Source organism: Mytilus californianus, unplaced genomic scaffold (assembly GCF_021869535.1).
Source record: "Mytilus californianus isolate M0D057914Y unplaced genomic scaffold, xbMytCali1.0.p SCAF_5, whole genome shotgun sequence".
Classification (NCBI taxonomy): Eukaryota; Metazoa; Mollusca; class Bivalvia; order Mytilida; family Mytilidae; genus Mytilus; species Mytilus californianus.
In genome coordinates, this window is record NW_026262701.1 from 79,663,597 (window position 1) to 79,683,940 (window position 20,344).

Below are 20,344 nucleotides of genomic sequence, written 5' to 3' on the forward strand. Positions count from 1 at the left end.
TCAGATAACATATCTGTAGGTAATAGTTAACAGTGGACTTTCCACCACATCATTGCTGCATACATGTATCTGCCTTATTAAAACAGATAGATTGATATTGAAAATTATTCCTTACATCCTTGGCTTTCAGATGTCTATAGGTTTGCATGTTTCTGAAGAAGGTAAATCTGAAAAAGCGCTGCAGAAACACACGAAAGGTCGCAGTTTTATTGTTTTCTATCTTTGCACATCATTAACAGTTTATTTGTTAGTGCAAGTAAAATGTATTTCTAATTAGTTGAACGGATGATTGTAAATGGAAATAGCACTTTATAAATCTAGTGCGTCCGCAGCGCTTTTCTAAATTTATCTTCACCAGGTTAACTCAAAACTAAATATTTCTAGTTTATCTCCATCAGGTTAACTCGAAACTAAATATTTAAGAAGTCGATGAAGTATAAACAGTAGATGATCTTTATCACCAAAACGAACCTCACACCCGTTTCAAAGCAAGTTTGACAAGTTTGACCTTTAATCTCCCAAAATCCCTGCAAACACGATCACTGAACTCATAATGAACCATTATAATTTAATTCATTTTTTACAATCTAATTTAGTAAATAAGAGTCTATATATGAACTTTCTTTTTTATACGTTTTATCACTCTATATATATGAGTAAGCTCTTTTAACAAACAAAGCACTGATGGTTTTATCACATTTTGAAAAGGGACTGACACTGACGAAGGCTATTTGTTGAACCAAATATCTATCAACACGATTTCATTTCATCTTGTTCGTATCAATTTATCTTTTAGTGATATCATTTTTTAACACTTAACATAGCACAACTTTGTTTAACCAGGTATACTTATCTTATTATTTTGATAATTTGTTTTTTAATTTTTGTAAGTAAAACGGTATACGGAGCACAATTTAATCTTGTTTGGTGTACTTATGTTATCATATGTTTGCTGAAAACAGACTCTCAATTCATCAAATGTGAATTCTCCCTCGCCACCTAATTGAATTTAAAACATGTCTTTTTAACTAGAATCCTTAGTTTAGATAAGACAAAAATCTATATATAAATCGCAGTAAATTGTTTTTTTTTGCACCAATATTTAAAATACATTTACATGATCTGAAAGTAAACTATACATGATTCATATATCATACGTGACATTTTATAACAAGCGTATATTTCAACTGTTTTTCATTTAACCTTGATTACAATTTTCTCGTCGATTATGTGTTATTTTTGCTAAAGATAAAGTACTTTCCTGTAATTAGAAATTGGTGACATAGTGATCCTTAATCGTCGAAAATCTTATTTCTGATTTTGTATGATTAAACAAGTTCAAATTGTGCCATTGGGGGATCTAACAGGACTTTTTGTACAGCAAAATCCTTACTAGAGTTTATTGATTACTTAAGTCAAATAACCGTAAAAATTTGAAACATAAAATTTAGTTCAAACAAAACAATAAAACTAATACGAACGCAGATCAATAACTGCAAATTTTAAAATTTCGCATATCTTACAATTTCTGGGAGTTCGGTCAGATATGAATACCTATGACATCATTGGAACTATCCATACAGGGAGTACTTGAGAACATGAAGGGCCGGCTTTCTTCTCATGTCACAGAATTTACCTGTTTTTATAAGTTCAAGCTAATATGGTTGCGTATAGTTGTTTTCAAACTTTTATGTCATGGCTATATGTTAAAGGTAACTATGTATTTCTAAATTAAAAAAAAGTGTCCACCGAGCCAAAACATTTATTAAATCATAGTAGATAAGAATGCATGTACTGAAGTCTTAACAATCGCCTAATTATATCATACATTGTCTACTCCTTATTTGCAGTATCAGATAACATATCTGTAGGTAATAGTTAACAGTGGACTTTCCACCACATCATTGCTGCATACATGTATCTGCCTTATTAAAACAGATAGATTGATATTGAAAATTATTCCTTACATCCTTGGCTTTCAGATGTCTATAGGTTTGCATGTTTCTGAAGAAGGTAAATCTGAAAAAGCGCTGCAGAAACACACGAAAGGTCGCAGTTTTATTGTTTTCTATCTTTGCACATCATTAACAGTTTATTTGTTAGTGCAAGTAAAATGTATTTCTAATTAGTTGAACGGATGATTGTAAATGGAAATAGCACTTTATAAATCTAGTGCGTCCGCAGCGCTTTTCTAAATTTATCTTCACCAGGTTAACTCAAAACTAAATATTTCTAGTTTATCTCCATCAGGTTAACTCGAAACTAAATATTTAAGAAGTCGATGAAGTATAAACAGTAGATGATCTTTATCACCAAAACGAACCTCACACCCGTTTCAAAGCAAGTTTGACAAGTTTGACCTTTAATCTCCCAAAATCCCTGCAAACACGATCACTGAACTCATAATGAACCATTATAATTTAATTCATTTTTTACAATCTAATTTAGTAAATAAGAGTCTATATATGAACTTTCTTTTTTATACGTTTTATCACTCTATATATATGAGTAAGCTCTTTTAACAAACAAAGCACTGATGGTTTTATCACATTTTGAAAAGGGACTGACACTGACGAAGGCTATTTGTTGAACCAAATATCTATCAACACGATTTCATTTCATCTTGTTCGTATCAATTTATCTTTTAGTGATATCATTTTTTAACACTTAACATAGCACAACTTTGTTTAACCAGGTATACTTATCTTATTATTTTGATAATTTGTTTTTTAATTTTTGTAAGTAAAACGGTATACGGAGCACAATTTAATCTTGTTTGGTGTACTTATGTTATCATATGTTTGCTGAAAACAGACTCTCAATTCATCAAATGTGAATTCTCCCTCGCCACCTAATTGAATTTAAAACATGTCTTTTTAACTAGAATCCTTAGTTTAGATAAGACAAAAATCTATATATAAATCGCAGTAAATTGTTTTTTTTTGCACCAATATTTAAAATACATTTACATGATCTGAAAGTAAACTATACATGATTCATATATCATACGTGACATTTTATAACAAGCGTATATTTCAACTGTTTTTCATTTAACCTTGATTACAATTTTCTCGTCGATTATGTGTTATTTTTGCTAAAGATAAAGTACTTTCCTGTAATTAGAAATTGGTGACAGAGTGATCCTTAATCGTCGGAAATCTTATTTCTGATTTTGTATGATTAAACAAGTTCAAATTGTGCCATTGGGGGATCTAACAGGGCTATTTGTACAGCAAAATCCTTACTAGAGTTTATTGATTACTTAAGTCAAATAACCGTAAAAATTTGAAACATAAAATTTAGTTCAAACAAAACAATAAAACTAATACGAACGCAGATCAATAACTGCAAATTTTAAAATTTCGCATATCTTACAATTTCTGGGAGTTCGGTCATATATGAATACCTATGACATCATTGGAACTATCCATACAGGGAGTACTTGAGAACATGGAGGGCCGGCTTTCTTCTCATGGCACAGAATTTACCTGTTTTTATAAGTTCAAGCTAATATGGTTTAGCGTATAATTGTTTTCAAACTTTTATGTCATGGCTATATGTTAAAGGTAACTATGTATTTCTAAATTAAAACAAAAGTGTCCACCGAGCTAAAACATTTAGTAAATCATAGTAGATAAGAATGCATGTACTGAAGTCTTAACAATCGCCTAATTATATCATACATTGTCTACTCCTTATTTGCAGTATCAGATAACATATCTGTAGGTAATAGTTAACAGTGGACTTTCCACCACATCATTGCTGCATACATGTATCTGCCTTATTAAAACAGATAGATTGATATTGAAAATTATTCCTTACATCCTTGGCTTTCAGATGTCTATAGGTTTGCATGTTTCTGAAGAAGGTAAATCTGAAAAAGCGTTGCAGAAACACACGAAAGGTCGCAGTTTTATTGTTTTCTATCTTTGCACATAATTAACAGTTTATTTGTTAGTGCAAGTAAAATGTATTTCTAATTAGTTGAACGGATGACTGTAAATGAAAATAGCACGTTATAAATCTAGTGCGTCCGCAGCGCTTTTTTAATTTTATATCATCAGGTTTAATAACTCGAAACTAAATATTTGAGAACTCGATGAAGTATAAACAGCAGATGATCTTTATCACCAAAACGAACCTCACACGCGTTTCAAAGCAAGGTTGACCTTTAATCTCCCAAAATCTCTGCAAACACGATCACTGAACTCATAATGAACCATTATAATTTAATTCATTTTTTACAATCTAATTAAGTAAATAAGAGTCTATATATGAACTTTCTTTTTTATACGTTTTATCACTATATATATGAGTAAGCTCTTTTAACAAACAAAGCACTGATGGTTTTAGCACATTTTGAAAAGGGACTGACACTGACGAAGGCTATTTGTTGAACCAAATATCTTTGAACACGATTTCATTTCATCTTGTTCGTATCAATTTATCTTTTAGTGATATCATTTTTTAACACTTAACATAGCACAACTTTGTTTAACCAGGTATACTTATTTTATTATTTTGATAATTTTGTTTTTAATTTTTGTTAGTAAAACGGTATACGGAGCACAATTTAATCTTGTTTGGTATACTTATGTTATCATATGTTTGCTGAAAAGAGACTCTCAGTTCATCAAATGTGAATTCTCCCTCGCCACCTAGTTGAATATAATCTGAAAGTAAACTATACATGATTCATATATCATACGTGACAATAAACGACAAACTGTCTGTTGTTGTTCGTAACGAGTTTACGAGTTTGTAACTGGATCGTGACATTGATAAACAATCAATGCAGATCACGTGTAACACGTGACAAATAAGTCAATTCATAGAGCTATGATATTTTTTTTATATTTTCCATGCGTTCCCATTTGTTAATCAAACTTTTCCTTTACAATTGTTAAATGATTAGTTGTATTAAATGTGTTTTTTAAGGACCAGTTTTAACTATTTACTTTCCAGAGCATGCGTGTTTACATTCTTTCATCACGGTTTCCTCCCTTGCACTTGTGCTGTGAGGTGGCCGAAGTTCTGACGAGAGTTCTCGTAGTTAAGGTCACTGTCTACGGAAATTATCGGCAAATTAGTGTACGGGAAGATGATGATGATGATGGATGGCTGCTTAACGTCCAGCGGCAAATTAATATGCATATTCAGGACGAGAAAATGTCAATGTAATATGAATATTAACCCTGCTTTGTACTAGACCGACACGCTGATCCAGATTTTTCACATGCTAGTTCACAAGGTAACGGTCTGCAGGAAGACATGTTACCTTACCGAGACACATTATTCTGACTCCAAACCGAACAGTCTTTGGTCTTACACCTTCATGCCGAATGCTTAGCGGAGAAGCAGCATATACCAATTTTGCATTGAACACGCTACCACGACACCACCGAGGTGGTGTGTACGGAAAGACAATAATTCGAGAGCAGTATATTTGTGAATATTTTGATAATATAAAGGATGTTCTTTTACAGGAAAGTTCACGTATACTTGTTTTCTATTAAAACTTAACCAATTAAGTCTACAAAACATTTTCAATTCTTGTTTAAAATTTAAAGTTTCATATGACTTTAAAAGTAGAGGTTAAAATTTCTACAAATATCCAAAATCGTAATGTTATCGAGTTAATGAAATGTAGAATATTCTTAAATTGCATTAAACTACAGATTCATCAACTATTTATATTTTTTGTAGTTGTATAATTCATGCAAGATTTGATTTTTTCACCCATTTTCTAATATTAACTGAATAATATGGGTTATTATGTGTCACCTATAAAGTGTTAAAATAAGGAGTCTGCTATTTTCTCTGACGGTAACTAAAAATACTTCCGTAAGTATACTAAGCAAGATAATTTTGTGGTAAATGGATCGTTACCAAATGAAAATATTAAATAATGATTTAACTTACAAGAGTAAATCAATAGTCCAATAGTTATGTTTGCAGATAGCTTGGTAGGATGATGACAGGAAGTGATTTCTGGTCGGATTAAAAAAATATCATGTAATAAATAAAATTTTCGGTTAAATAAATTTTTAAATATTCTCATTAGTTCTTGTTGATGTTTGTCACGGCAGTATTTCTTCTGAATTTATATCAGTAAACAGTTACAATTAAGAAAGTAGAGGAACTTTGGTCAAGTACAGATATAGGCAATTTCAGACCTTTACTGGTTTGTAGTGAAGGGACATTCAAACTCATAAAGTATAGACATTTAGTTCAATATTTAGATACCCCTGCTTTAAAAAATGAAAAGTAAATAGACAATACTGCAAAACTGTTTACTTCCGATTCCAAAATTAATATTTTTTATTGCCTTATGGGATGTGCTTCCTATTTTTGAAAAGAAAGTACTTATCAACGAATGGGAAATCAATGCATAATGCATTAACCTTTACACTCGTCTGAAAATGTCACTCCTTATCTGTCTCAAATACATTTGTAGCAGTAAATAAAGGATTTGAAAAAAAGCATACATTGCTACGTTCTAATTATCTAAAGAAAATAAATTCAGCGATAAGGTTAACTTTATATCCCAATGATTTAATAATTACAAGTAAGTATTGCTATAGTGGTAACAACCTTGCTTATACACGAGTACATGAAGGGTTTTTTGAAACTACCTGGATTAAAAATAAGACATAATATTGCTGAGACTGGAAGACTCATTTTCTAATAATGCAATTGCGGCTGTTCTAACAAGAACAAGTCATAGTAAGAATGTATGAAGGGATCAACGCAGGTATCATGAGAAGGCTATCACAACCTGGTACACCGTTGAGATTATAGAACCATGGCAAGCGGGCGCACGGCTGCCTTTGACCCAATATTCTGTTGTCATCATGCATTTGTTGACTACGTCTGGGAATTATTTTTAGGACATATTTCAAATGCCCCTGCAGACCATCCATTGATTTTCCATTGCATCCTCCAGAGGGTCAAATGAGATTTAGCAATACCAGATACCGACCAAATTCCCCCATTACAAATAGAGAAGGTTATAGTAATATGTATGCCCGTCTTCGACGATATGCTCCCGCACCATCATGTCAAAACCAGTGTTCAAATAGTCAAGATCTATATTGTAACAGAAATAGAGATATATGCATACATGTCAAGAGAGTAAGTAGAGAACAATTTGCACAAGATCTGGCCGCCTTCAGTGTTGCTAGTGGGCCTTCATTGCCAGGCCCAGATGAAATCATTTGTGGTATGGCAGAAAGTACAATAACAGTGTCGGCCTTACAAGGTATACAGCAAGCAGTATTACAAGATATTCCGGCAGGTTCTCCTTTTGAATTATTTGAGGCAAATCAAATCGATCCTTATACTTGTTGTCTTTCTGTTTTTGATGTATAAAAAGCTGTTGTAATTATAGTAAACAACAAAGGCACATGCTTGATTTGACTTACTGTGAGTTTCTTCAATACGCCTGTATGCCCATTGTTAACTTACTAAAAAGGAAGTGTTAGTTTTGTCAAAGAAATTAGGTAAATAGGGTTTGTCAACTTAAATTTTTTTTTCTGTTCCGTTAATGGTAGCTGACCCTCTTTTCTGTGTTAGTGGAGTTAAACAAATTCAAAATTGAGCAGGAATTATTGTAAAAGTTTTGTATGCCGAATTTTATAGTGCATATATTATATCAACAACCTCAGTCTATCTCTGGATGATTGAACGTGTTTAAAAATGTTAATACAAAACTATTTTATTTCCCACGTGAGGATTTCCCCCTGTTAACATGTCCATGTCCAATTGTATTCATTTTCTTCTCAAACAAATATTTTGGGACACCGCTTGGTCAAGTTACAGAAGAGTTTTATGCAAACTTACACGGACGAAGGATTAGGCGGGCAATCAGCGGACCTGGCGCATCGATTTCCAAAAAAGCAATTGCAGCCGTGCTATCCAGAACAAGTCACAGCGAGATAGTCCAACGCAATCAACGCAAGTTTTGCTGTGACTGCTACCACAAACTGGTTCATGTTTTGGTAGACGGAAGCATGGCAAGCGGAACCAAGGGTCCATTCGATCCAGTATTCTGGTGTCATCGTGATTTTATTGACTTTAACTGGGAATTATTTAAAACACGTTACACAACATGTTTCGAAAACAGAGCAAGAGTAGCTCAAACTTTATTTTCGTTTTTGTGCATTTTATTTTGCATTAATTTTATTTTTGTTCACAGTCTCTGTCACCTGATAATTTTAAACGTTTATAAAAATAGAACTGTTCATTCCATACAGAAGTATTCCACCGTTAAAAAAAAAGAAGTATTAACAAAAATCTAAACTCCAAGGCAAATTCATGTTCAGGTTTGATTGGAATGAGCCCAGTTAAATCTAATGTAGGTACATGGTTGTCTTGAACTTTTAATGTTTTAGTCAAAACCATTTTTTGAGGGAAGGATTATATTTAATTTAGACTTATAAAAATAGGGAGATGTGATATGATTGCCAATGAGACAACTATCCACCAAAGTTAAAATGAAGTGGATGTAAGTAATCATAGGCAACCTTACGGCCTTCAACAATACAAACACCCAATACCGTAAAATCGGCTTTAAAAGGCACCGACATGAAAAATATGAAATAATTCAATTGAAATTGTTTAAATCTATATCAGCATTGTAGATATACAAATACCGAATAAAGAATGTTTACGTTAGTTAATTTCAACCATACATTTTGATAAATAAATAAAAGTTTAAATCAAAGTAATTCATATCGAATTTTACGTTTCAAGAATATGTTAAGATCTATCCGTTAATGTGACGGAAACTTCTATTGATGTAATTGTTTAGATTAAGAGAAGCAGCCACAGTAATCGTTATGGTAAAGGGTTCGCTAAACACAGGTCCGTTAGTATGAAGGTTCGACATAATTAATGTATTTAGTGATTTCGTTGGTCTATAGGTCATATTAATAATGTGCACAAAGAACATATTACTTGTTACTTAATGGTACAGTTCTTAAATATTAATTTTTATTATTTATCCGTTTACTTTCTTCTTAATTTGTGTATTTTAAAAATCATTCAGTCGCTGAATTGTCAAAACGAACACGCTGAAAACACCAGATTGCCATTTATCATCTTTCAAATTATAATGTATCAGATTAGAAATCATGAAGAAACTAAGATTCCATCTCCCATAGGCTATAACTATGGGTAGATCTGGCTATACTTTTAAAGAGCTCTTCAAATACTTATATGTCATCGTCTTTAATTCAAAATGATGGGTTTGAGCGGTTTGAAGGTAAATCAAGATAGCTCTCCAAGTGCACAAAATTTGAAAAGTGTTATCATTATCATTTTATTGCAAGATCAAGATAACCGCAAAACAAAATGCAAAACAGTTAACGCTTAACCTATATAAAGTAAGGAGGTGCGACATATAATTGCCAATGAGACAACTAACAAACAGATTCCAAATGACATGGATTTAAGCAACTGTTGTTTACCGTACGGCCTTCGACAATGAGCAAAACCCATGACGTATAGTCAGCTATAAAAAGCCCAGACAGGACAAAATATATAAAACAATTCATAGAAAATGTTCAATTTTTGCCTTACATCTTGAAAAGAGAGGCAACAGATACCAAAGGGACATTTAAACTCATAAGTCGAAAATAAACTGACAACGCCATGGCTAAAAAAGAAAAAAGACCAACAGACAAACAACAGTACACAAAACACAACAAAGAAAACTAAAAACTGAGCAACACGAATCCCACCAAAACTGGGGAAGATATCAGGTGCTCCTGAAGGGTAAGCAGATCCTGCTCCAAAAGTGACAATTGACCAGGCTAGGCTAAGTTGTGGTCATTTTCGGTTATATCAGCTCCACAACATTTATATAAGGTTTTCGGTTAACAAACATCTGGTCTCTAGAAACACTTCAGTGATACTTTGTGTCAAAACATGCTTTTGGCGTGAAAATATGGCACCGTTTATATCATTAATATGTTTATTTTCTGTAAATTTCCATTCATAAAAACTGAATCACCTAGATTTTTCTGCCCCAGACAAAGATTGCCTTAGCCGTAATTGGCTCAAGTTTTCGGAATTTGCGTTTTATTACTTTAACTTCGTAAATAATGTTGCCTTCTAACTGTATTGATTCGAGCGACACTGTTAAGTCTTATGTAGACGAAACGCACGTCTGACCTTCAAAGTATTAGCCACGTATATTTGATGAGATTTTTCATGTGGTTAAATTACATTGATAACATTTGTTAACTTTACATACATATGTCGAGTTGTTGTCTCTTTTACACATTCCCCGTTTCCATTCTCAATTTTATATGACGTTTACAGATTTGTCCATTTAATTTTAATTTGACACCAGGACTATTTTCTAGTTTAGTAGGCATTTTTGAATATATATCAACCATGGACACAGAAAAGAATAAAACGGGTATTGTCTAGGAGCGTAGTAGGTATATACATTTGTAAAGGTACGTAAATGGGTTATCGTAAGAAATAAAAACATAATGCAAGCAACTAGATCATAAGGAATTGCATATAAATATTGAATAAAAGATCTCTGTAATCCAAACACTTTTCGAGGTTTAACAAATAAAATATAAAAAAACCAGAAGTACAATTGTATAAAAAACATGTTAATATTACAAGAAAATTATAAAAGAAATAACTTGAAATCAGTATCCCTCGAAACCTTGTGATACGAATTTGATTTAAAAATGATATGGTATTGTCACTGAAATTTCTATTTATTGATATAAAACTTTCATCATTGAATTAGTTTTATTTTAGTATTGATAGTCCAATCATCTAAAACGCATGAAAAAGAAGCGAAAAGGAAAATAGTCAGTGTAAAATAGTGATTGCAATGTGCATAGTAAGATCACTTTTTCTATGTTTGTTTTAGATATAACACATGCACTGAAATGATAAAAAAAACTTTTTACTTATGAATTCAAGTTTGCATGTACCTAGTCAATCAAACAAAAACTGATTTATACATGTAATAAAGTGTCATTCTATTTAAGTTTTAGATGTTGATCAAGGCAAATAATAATTATGTGCATATATCATCAAAATACTTTCAAAAGTCATTTGTTTAGGGTCTTCAATAGATTTGGTATATAAATATTAATTTTTATTATTTATCCATTTACTTTCTTCTTAATTTGTGTATTTTAAAAATCATTCAGTCGCTGAATTGTCAAAACGAACACGCTGGAAACACCAGATTGCCATTTATCATCTTTCAAATTATAATGTATCAGATTAAAGGAAGTAATCTAAGCAATTAATTTCTCTATTCGAACATCCAGGTACGCTCAGAGCCAAAAGTTAGAATAGAGAATGATGAATAAAACAATAGAAACTAAATAAAATGATGTAGCAAGCAATCAGCCGATATTAAATTTTTGATAAGGTATAAAAAAACTTTAACAGTTAAATAAGGATATGCAATAATATGAAATAAAAAAAATTGTCATGTTTAAATGTTGATAGTGTTTATATCATTTTGAGTCTACGTGTCAAAAGTACGTTCCTGTGAAATGATAAGTCGGTCGGTACAGTGATTTAATATTCAACAACAAATTTACAACTTTATCTGAAAAATATAATTTGAAAAAAAATCTTCAATCACAGCAAACAGTTATTATGTTGTAACATTTAAACAATTTTTAATCATAACAAACTGTAATTATGTTGTAACATTAAAACACTCTTCCGTATTTTGATGTATCAAAAATCTGCTTTTTTGACAACCACAAATATAATTGATACTTTATTGCTCACCCAATTTTGTAAATATAACGGAACTATAAACAACTGTCATACAAGTGGAAGGTTTAACAGTAATTTACCGATGTTGATCAAATCTCATCAATTGATTAAGAGACAAATCGAGGTAATAAACAAAAAAATTAGTGAATCGCATGAGAAAAAGTAGCGAGCAATTCGTTCTCATTAATAAGACTGTAATTTCCTCAGCTTAAGTTAATAGTATTGGGAACAAATAATCAGTTCGGATTATCTTAAAGCTCAGAAGTGCTACTGCAGATGCAGCTAGACCACTTTAAATTAAGAAGTCCAAAGGAAATACATGTCTTTGGTCGTTAGATATGAAAAACTGTTATCTTGTGACTCCATTGAATCCAATTTGTTGGTTCCTTAAGCCTATCATTGCATATGCTGAAATATATGAACCCTGTAACAATGAAATGGCAATGTGAAAATAACCTTGCTTGAAATAATTTTTCGATATCATTTTGTTTCATTAATGTTTTGTTGGACAAGTTACAGTTTGGAAACCTTGTGTCAATTTCTAGATAACCTTGTGGATCCTAAAAATATAAAACAAATGATTTTGTATACAAGTTATTTTCTTTGCTCTTACTTCAACAAAGAGTCAATGTATACAGTGCATATAGTGCATATAGGATATACATTTCCCAACTCATTCGGTATTCAAGAGCTTCCAATTGCTACTCAGACTTTATAAAACGTCACCAGTGTCTGAGGAGAAAGTTGATGAACCAGGGTTCTGTCAAAGAACGTCTCGTCATTTTTCTAAAAAAGTGCAACGGAAGATACTAAGACCTTGTTGATAAATATTCCGTATCAACTTCAAAAATAATACATGACGGTCTTGAAGGATAGATTCTAGGTACTGGCGTTGTTTATCATCTTAATAACGTGTTATAGTGTTCTTTTATTTGTCTTTTTAATCCTTAACCTTTACTGTTTAGTCCAAAGTTGGTAATATCCTTTTGGCGTGGCTCGGTACTTATACATCCCACCATTGTGTTATTGTACTATGGTCATTTTTGTTTTTTTTGTGTTTCATTTTTGCTTATGTGCTTTGTCTATATGCCATTTTGTTTTTTTTAAAGTCATATTTGTTTGTTTTTATAGTGATTATGATTATAAAACAATGTTGACTGCTGTACCCCTATTTTCGACATTTTTACCTATTATGTCTGTTTGTTTTATTCACACATTATTGTCAAAATAATGGAATTTTATGCGACTGTCATACAAGTGAGAGGTTTAGCTAGCTATAAAACCAGATTTAATCTACCATTTTCTACAAAAAGAAAAATGCCCGTACCAAGTCAGGAATATGACAGATGTTTTCCTTTCGTTTGATGTGTTTTAGCTTTTGATTTTGCCATTTGATAAGTGACTTTCCGTTTTGTATTTTCCTTGGAGTTCGGTATTTTTGTTATTTTACTTTTTTTGTATTACATGCGATATGAATATCAGGATGATATGAGGTATAAGTCGACGAGAGAGCAAGACAACAACGTAACAAATCTAGAAAAGACAGCTGGCACAATCACTATATTCCTAATGAAGGGGAATACAGAAAAGTGCTTCAGACGCACCAAATTTAAAAAGCGTTATTTTCATTATCAGCGCTGGGTAGATTCCACTGTTCGTGAACTGCTTATCACTAGGATATCATCAGCTCAGTAATCAGTGTTTAGATGGTTTATAACATTACTTTCATAAATTTTTCGTTCATAATTTTAGAAATTATGAAGAAACTAAGATTCCATCTCCCATAGGCAATGATTATGGGTAGATCTGACTATACTTTTAAAGAGCTCTTCAAATATTTATATGTCATCGTCTTTAATTCAAAATGATTTGTTTGAGCGGTTTGAAGGTATATCAAGATAGCTCTCCAAGTGCACAAAATTTGAAAAGTGTTATCATTATCATTTTATTGCAAGATCAAGATAACCGCAAAACAAAATGCAAAACAGTTAACGATTAACCTATATAAAGTAAGGAGGTGCGACATATAATTGCCAATGAGACAACTAACAAACAGATTCCAAATGATATGGATTTAAGCAACTGTTGTTTACCGTATGGCCTTTGACAATGAGCAACACCCATGACGTATAGTCAGCTACAAAATGCCCATATAGGACAAAATATATAAAAAAAATTCATAGAAAATGGTCAATGTTTGCCTTACATCTTGAAAAGAGAGGCAAATGATACCAAAGGAACATTTAAACTCATAAGTCAAAAATAAACTGACAACGCCATGGCTAAAAAAGAAAAAAGACCAACAGACAAACAACAGTACACAAAACACACAGAGAAAACTAAAGACTGAGCAACACGAACCCAACCAAAACTTGGGGAAAACTCAGGTGCTCCTGAAGGGTAAGCAGATCCTGCTCCAAAAGCGACAATTGACCTGGCTAGGCTAAGTTTTGGTCATTTTCGGTTATATCAGCTCGTCAACATTTATATAAGGTTTTCAATTAACAAAGATTTGGTCTCTAGAAACACTTCAGTGATACTTTGTGTGAAAACATGCTTCTGGCGTGAAATTATGGCACCGTTTATATCATTAATATGTTTATTTTCTGTAAATTTCCATTCATAAAAACTGAATCACCTAGATTTTTCTGCCCCAGCCAAAGATTGCCTTAGCCGTAATTGGCTCAACTTTTCGGAATTTGCGTTTTATCACTTCAACTTCGTAAATGATGTTACCTTCTAACTGATTTGATTCGAGCGCCACTGTTAAGTCTTATGTAGACGAAACGCACGTCTGACGTACAAAGTTATAAGCCACGTTTATTTGATGAGATTTTTCATGTGGTGAAATTACATTTGATAGCATCCGTTAACTTTACATACATATGTTGAGTTGTTGTCCTTATTACACATTCCCCGTTTCCATTCTCAATTTTATATGACGTTTACAGATTTGTCCGTTTAATTTTATTTGACAAAAAGATTTTTTTCTAGTTTAGTATGCATTTTTGAATATATATCAACAATGGACACAGAAAAGAATAAAACGGGTATTGTCTAGGAGCGTAGTAGGTATTTACATTTTAAAGGTACGTAAATGGGTTATCGTAAGAAATAAAAACATAATGCAAGCAACTAGATCATAAGGAATTGCATATAAATATTGAATAAAAGATCTCTGTAATCCAAACACTTTTCGAGGTCTAACAAATAAAATATCAGAAAAAACAGAAGTACAATTGTATAAAAAACATGTTAATATTACAAAAAAATTATAAAAAAGTAACTTGAAAGCAGTATTCCTCGAAACCTTGTGATACGAATTTGATTTAAAAATGAAATGGTATTGTCACTGAAATTTCTGTTTTATTGATATAAAACTTTGGTCATTGAATTAGTTTTATTTAAGTATTGATAGTCGAATCATCTAAAACGCATGAAAAAGAACCGAAAAGGAAAATAGTCAGCGTAAATTAGTGATTGCATTGTGCATAGTAAGATCATTTGTTTGTTTTAGATGTAACACATGCACTGAAATGATAAAAAAAAGTTTACTTATGAATTCAAGTTTGCATGTACCTAGTCAATCAAACAAAAACTGATTTATACATGTAATAAAGTGTCATTCTATGTAGGTTTTAAATGTCGATCAAATAATAATTATGTGCATATATCAGCAAAAGACTTTCAAAAGTCATTTGTTTAGGGTCTTCAATAGATTTGGTAGTAGGATGCATATCGACAGAACATTGGTAAGTATAGTTTTTGAAAATATTTAAGTTTTACCAGTTAAGTCGTATGCTTTGTAAATTTACCAAGTGTGTCCTATTCCCGATTGTTACATTTTTCCTGAATGAGGATTCACAAGACGGATGATGCATACAAAGCAGGAGACGCTTACTCTGTCGACGCACTCGGTCTAGCTCCTTTTGGATTTCGTGCGAGACCCTAAGTTTTCGTTTATTATCTTAATTTGTCTCTTTTTAATCGATTAACGAGATCTGAACAGGGGTTAACTACGGTCGCCTTTATTCTATTTCCTCTTTTATTAAAAGAAAAACTAATCCCATTGCAACCCAATTTTGTTTGCAGCAATACATAAAAAAAAAAAAAAAAAAAAAAAAAAAAAACTGCAAATGCTATTTTAGTCCATTACTTACTACTATATCATATAGTTATCGACTTTCATATGGCATGTCAATGCTTATTTCCAAGATCTGTGATTAAACATACTGCATGATTTTCAATACTGATCATAATTGTTGTAAAGTATAAGGGTTTTCCTATTTCCAGCAATTGCTTTTAGTTTCAGTATGATAAGTAACTAGTTTTCGTTAATTTTTTTTTTATTTGTATTTTATATGATTTAACTTGAAGCATGTGTATCTTCATTAATTCAGCACAAATTCATTCAAAATAATAATATCCCATGAAGTTGAGCTTAGATATGATCATCCTTGAACAATCTCTGAAGGTTGCATTCTTCTCTATTTACTAAATTTCTGAAAAAGAGGAAATATATCAACCAACTTATTGTATTGTTACAAGCAAGACCATTAGTTTTCTCGTTTGAATTGTTTAAAATTTTTCATATCAGAGTCTTTTATAGCTCATTGTTAATCACACCACATCTCCTTAATTTTATGTCTGTATATGAAACAAAACGTAAGAGAAAGTAAACATACCATACGAAAGTATCAAGCAAAAAGTATTTTTTTATTATAAACAATAACAACCTGTATGCTTTCATACTTATTTGTGCTTGTGTAAATACTACAAAATAAAATGATCTGCATCTGTTGAATGATGTTAATGAGACATAGTTTGCTGGATATCATTATTTATCGTCAATTTGTACATTTTCCTTTTGAATCCTCTGCTTAATATTTTTTTGATATCATGGAAAGAACCTGATACTCGAAAAAAAAGGCTATGACGTCACGTAACAGTGCAGCAACGTCACATGTTCATGTCCATCCGCATCAATTTATCAATAAAATGCACGTGACTTCATTTAAAGAAGCGAACAACTATCGCAACGTTTTGTACACGTAACAATAGCTTTACTAACTATTTAATTTTAGTTCATATTCTCTAACAAAAAGAACATGCAGTTAGGACAATTCCCGATAAAAAGAATAAAGGCAATTTTATTTTTTGATAATGACTTCATCAGCTCGAATATCACCTCGCCCAAGCGGGCTCGATTGATATTCTTTCTTATAAAGTCAGTATCAAAAACAAAAACGCTATAATTCTATATTCATTAAGGTAAATTTCTGAATTTAGGTAATTAACAACTACTTATCCAAATCTACCAGCTTTATACTAATAATATTAACAAGGCCGGGCTTAAGTACTAGTTCTTTCTGTATCAAACTAACAAACGTAAATTTTCAATAAAGTATGTAATAATACAAAAGAAAATTATTCAGTTCAATGATTAATTGGCCTCACTTATTGAATGGTTGTTACTTTAATATTTGAGGATAAAAAATATAGGAATATTTATTTACCTCTTCGTGGTTTGTATTACGTTCTGGATTTTCAAACATTTTGGCTTCGAACATTACTGAAGAGACATTTACTGTCGCGAAGCGCATCTAATAGAGTAAACTTGATACCGCGTTAGTTTTTACGCACGATAAAAATGTTTTTTTCAGTTATCAGCTCCCGATAAATTTGTGCATTCTGGGTCCTAATGAATGTTAATTCTAGAAACGCTCCAGATGCACAGTATACAACTTGTTATGTATTATCAGCTGTACTTCCAAATTAATTCTCATTTTCAATAAAACAGGTCTTTTACGTGTAAGATATGATCATGTCTGCGATCAACATGGCCGTCAAAGCTAAAAATAAAATAAAGTGGAAAAACGTCAATCAGCTTCGTTATTGAATTATTGCCTTTAAATGACGATTTTACTCTTATTGTTTTTTTTTAAACTTTTATCTTGAAAATTGTTCAAGGTATATTGGGAAAAATTGATCAGCAAGACAAGATCTATAAATAAGTTATGATAGCCGAAATTGTCTGTACACTCCTTTCAAGAGGTTTACCCTGAAATGACTATTTTTACCAGTTATATTTGCTTTTGACTATATCTTGAAAATTAAAATAGACAGAGAAAATATTTATGTCAGTCGACTCCTTTTATGAGTTTTTGACTTCAGAGTATCTTTTATCTATTTTTTCTTTTCGGACAGAGGCTGTAGATAGAGAGAAATTGTAAGCAACAAAATGAACAAAAAAAAAAGAAAAGATCTAGACATAGGCCAAACAGCTGAAATTGTCACATGACTCCTTATAGAAGACGTGCATTAATCAGGGTTTCACTATGGTCATTTTTTTTCGCAACCTCTTTTGCCACTTTAATTTTTTTTCGCCACTTTCAATTTTTTTCGCCCAATTATTTTCCAATTTTCAAAGAAAATAGATTTCTATTTGTAGCGTAGTTGTCTCGTGTATATTTCCCCCACATATTTCTTTCATAATCTATATTTTAGTAATGAGCTCTAAATTAAACTAATAGTTTTTATTAATCTGCTTGTATAAATACATTTATAGTACATTTCATAGGCAATAATTCATCATATTTGACGTCTAAAACCACAAAACTGTTGAAAGGTGTAAAAAGTAAAATGATCCATTACCATGAATAAAAGATTTACAAGGCGGAATAAAAGTACGAAGTTAAAGAGCATTGCTACAGAAATCATCTTGAGATGAAACGTTGTCGGTATAAAGTCTATTTATCAGTTTAGCTTTGATAATAATGTACCTGCTGAACCCCCTTTCACACTCAACAGGTGTTGCATGTGCTTTAAATAGCTACTGTAAACCAGGAAATTTTCGCGCCGTCTTTATTTCGCGATTTGCCGAATCAATCTTAATTCGCGATTTTCAGATGTCCCGAAAAAATTTAATCTATGATTTCAAAACTGCATACTTGTTTGTGTACCGTTAATTAATGAACGGTTTTAATCATGTCCGTCGGTAGTAACTTAACGTGAAATCGATCAATAACCTGTTTTTTCGAGTGAATAGTTTTCGTTTGTTCATGAACATTACAGCTATCGTAGTGGAAAGATGGATAAATTTTTGATTAAAACTTCATCACCAAAGCCTCCTTTACTTACGAAAACGGACAATCCGGCATTTCAAAGTGCAAATACAGAAGTTGAAAATGTCTTAGTAGACAATTCACCTGTTGGTAAAGGTAGCACAAAACGTAAAAGGGGAAATTACAATAACTATTCACCAGAGGTTCGTGCAAAAATGGCAAAATATGCAATTGATAATGGTGTGCAGAATACTGCAAGAAAATTTGCAACTGAACTTGGAAGTCCTGTGAATGAATCATCTGTTCGGAACATAAAGTCTTCATATATGAGACGTGGGTTACATAAACAATTGAAAAAATGCGGCAGAACTTCCTAAAAAAGATCGTGGTAGATCTCTTCTTCTTGGGAAGTATGATGCAGAATTATTGGATTATATTAAAAGCATACGAGAGTTCGGTGGTATAGTCAATAACCAAATAGTTATTTCATCTGGAAAAGGAATACTTAAATTCCATGATTCTGAACTCTTAGAAACTATAGATCTAATGAAGACATGGGCTGAATCTGTTTTGCATCGTGTAGGGCATACAAAACGTAAAGGAACGAAGGCAGCTAGGTCCCAAGAAGAATACTTTGAAAAAATAAAGAAGGATTACGTTGATAGAATTGAAAAATGTGTCGATGAAAATAATATTCCAGATGATTTAATTTTCAATTGGGACCAAACTGGTGTAAATCTTATTCCATATGGCGACTGGACAATGGACGCAAAAGGCAGTTAGCAGGTGAATATTGTTGGCATCAACGATAAACGTCAGATCACTGCTTTGTTAACAATTTCTAAATCTGGTGTTTTTCTTCCTCCACAGATAATGTATGCTGGAACAACTGAACAATGTCATCCGAAGTATCAGTTTCAGTTTCCCAAGTCATGGAATATTTATCATGCGGAAAATCATTGCAGCACAACTGACATTATGTTGCATTACATATCAAATTTGCTTGTTCCGTATGTAACGGATAAACGTGATGAACTTGCTTTACCCTTAAAACAGCATGCTTAGGAGATATTTGATGTGTTTAGTGCTCATAGACATGCATCCGTTTTAGATGCGCTGCACAGAGCCAATACTTAAGTAGTGTATGTTCCTGCTGGGTGTACAGACCAGTTACAGCCGCTTGATTTACGTGCCAACAAAGAGTACAAAGTTATTTTAAGAGCGAAGTTTCAAGATTGGTATGCAGACGAAGTGGCAAAATTTCTCAAAAAAAAGAAAAAACTTGATAAATTTGAAATTGACATTAAATTAAGCGCTATTAAACCATTACACTTGCTGGCTGGCTTGTGAAAACACAAAAACAACAAGTAATCTTGTGTTAGGATGCTAACACAAAAGTCGCCAAAACGGCCCCCAACCATTGTTCTGCTGTTTCCATGGTAACGGCAGCCATTTTGAAATTTCATAGTCGGATAGCACATCTACACATGACAGGTCACATTACTTAC

General features: G+C 32.0%; 1 protein-coding gene across 6 annotated transcripts in view; it reads left to right on the plus strand.

Moving 5' to 3' along the window:
• Positions 1-20,344, plus strand: part of LOC127703090 (tyrosinase-like protein 1) — a 186,036-nt gene that overhangs the window by 66,927 nt on the left and 98,765 nt on the right. For 3 of the 6 annotated variants that reach the window (XM_052207507.1, XM_052207508.1, XM_052207506.1), the window contains exon 1: positions 15,432-15,524. The exons of the other annotated variants lie outside the window; for them this stretch is intronic. In XM_052207507.1, the coding sequence (XP_052063467.1) occupies positions 15,435-15,524 (90 nt within the window). In that variant the 5' untranslated portion in view covers positions 15,432-15,434. Of the gene's footprint in view, positions 1-15,431; positions 15,525-20,344 lie in introns of those variants that run through there. 6 annotated transcript variants of the gene reach the window in all.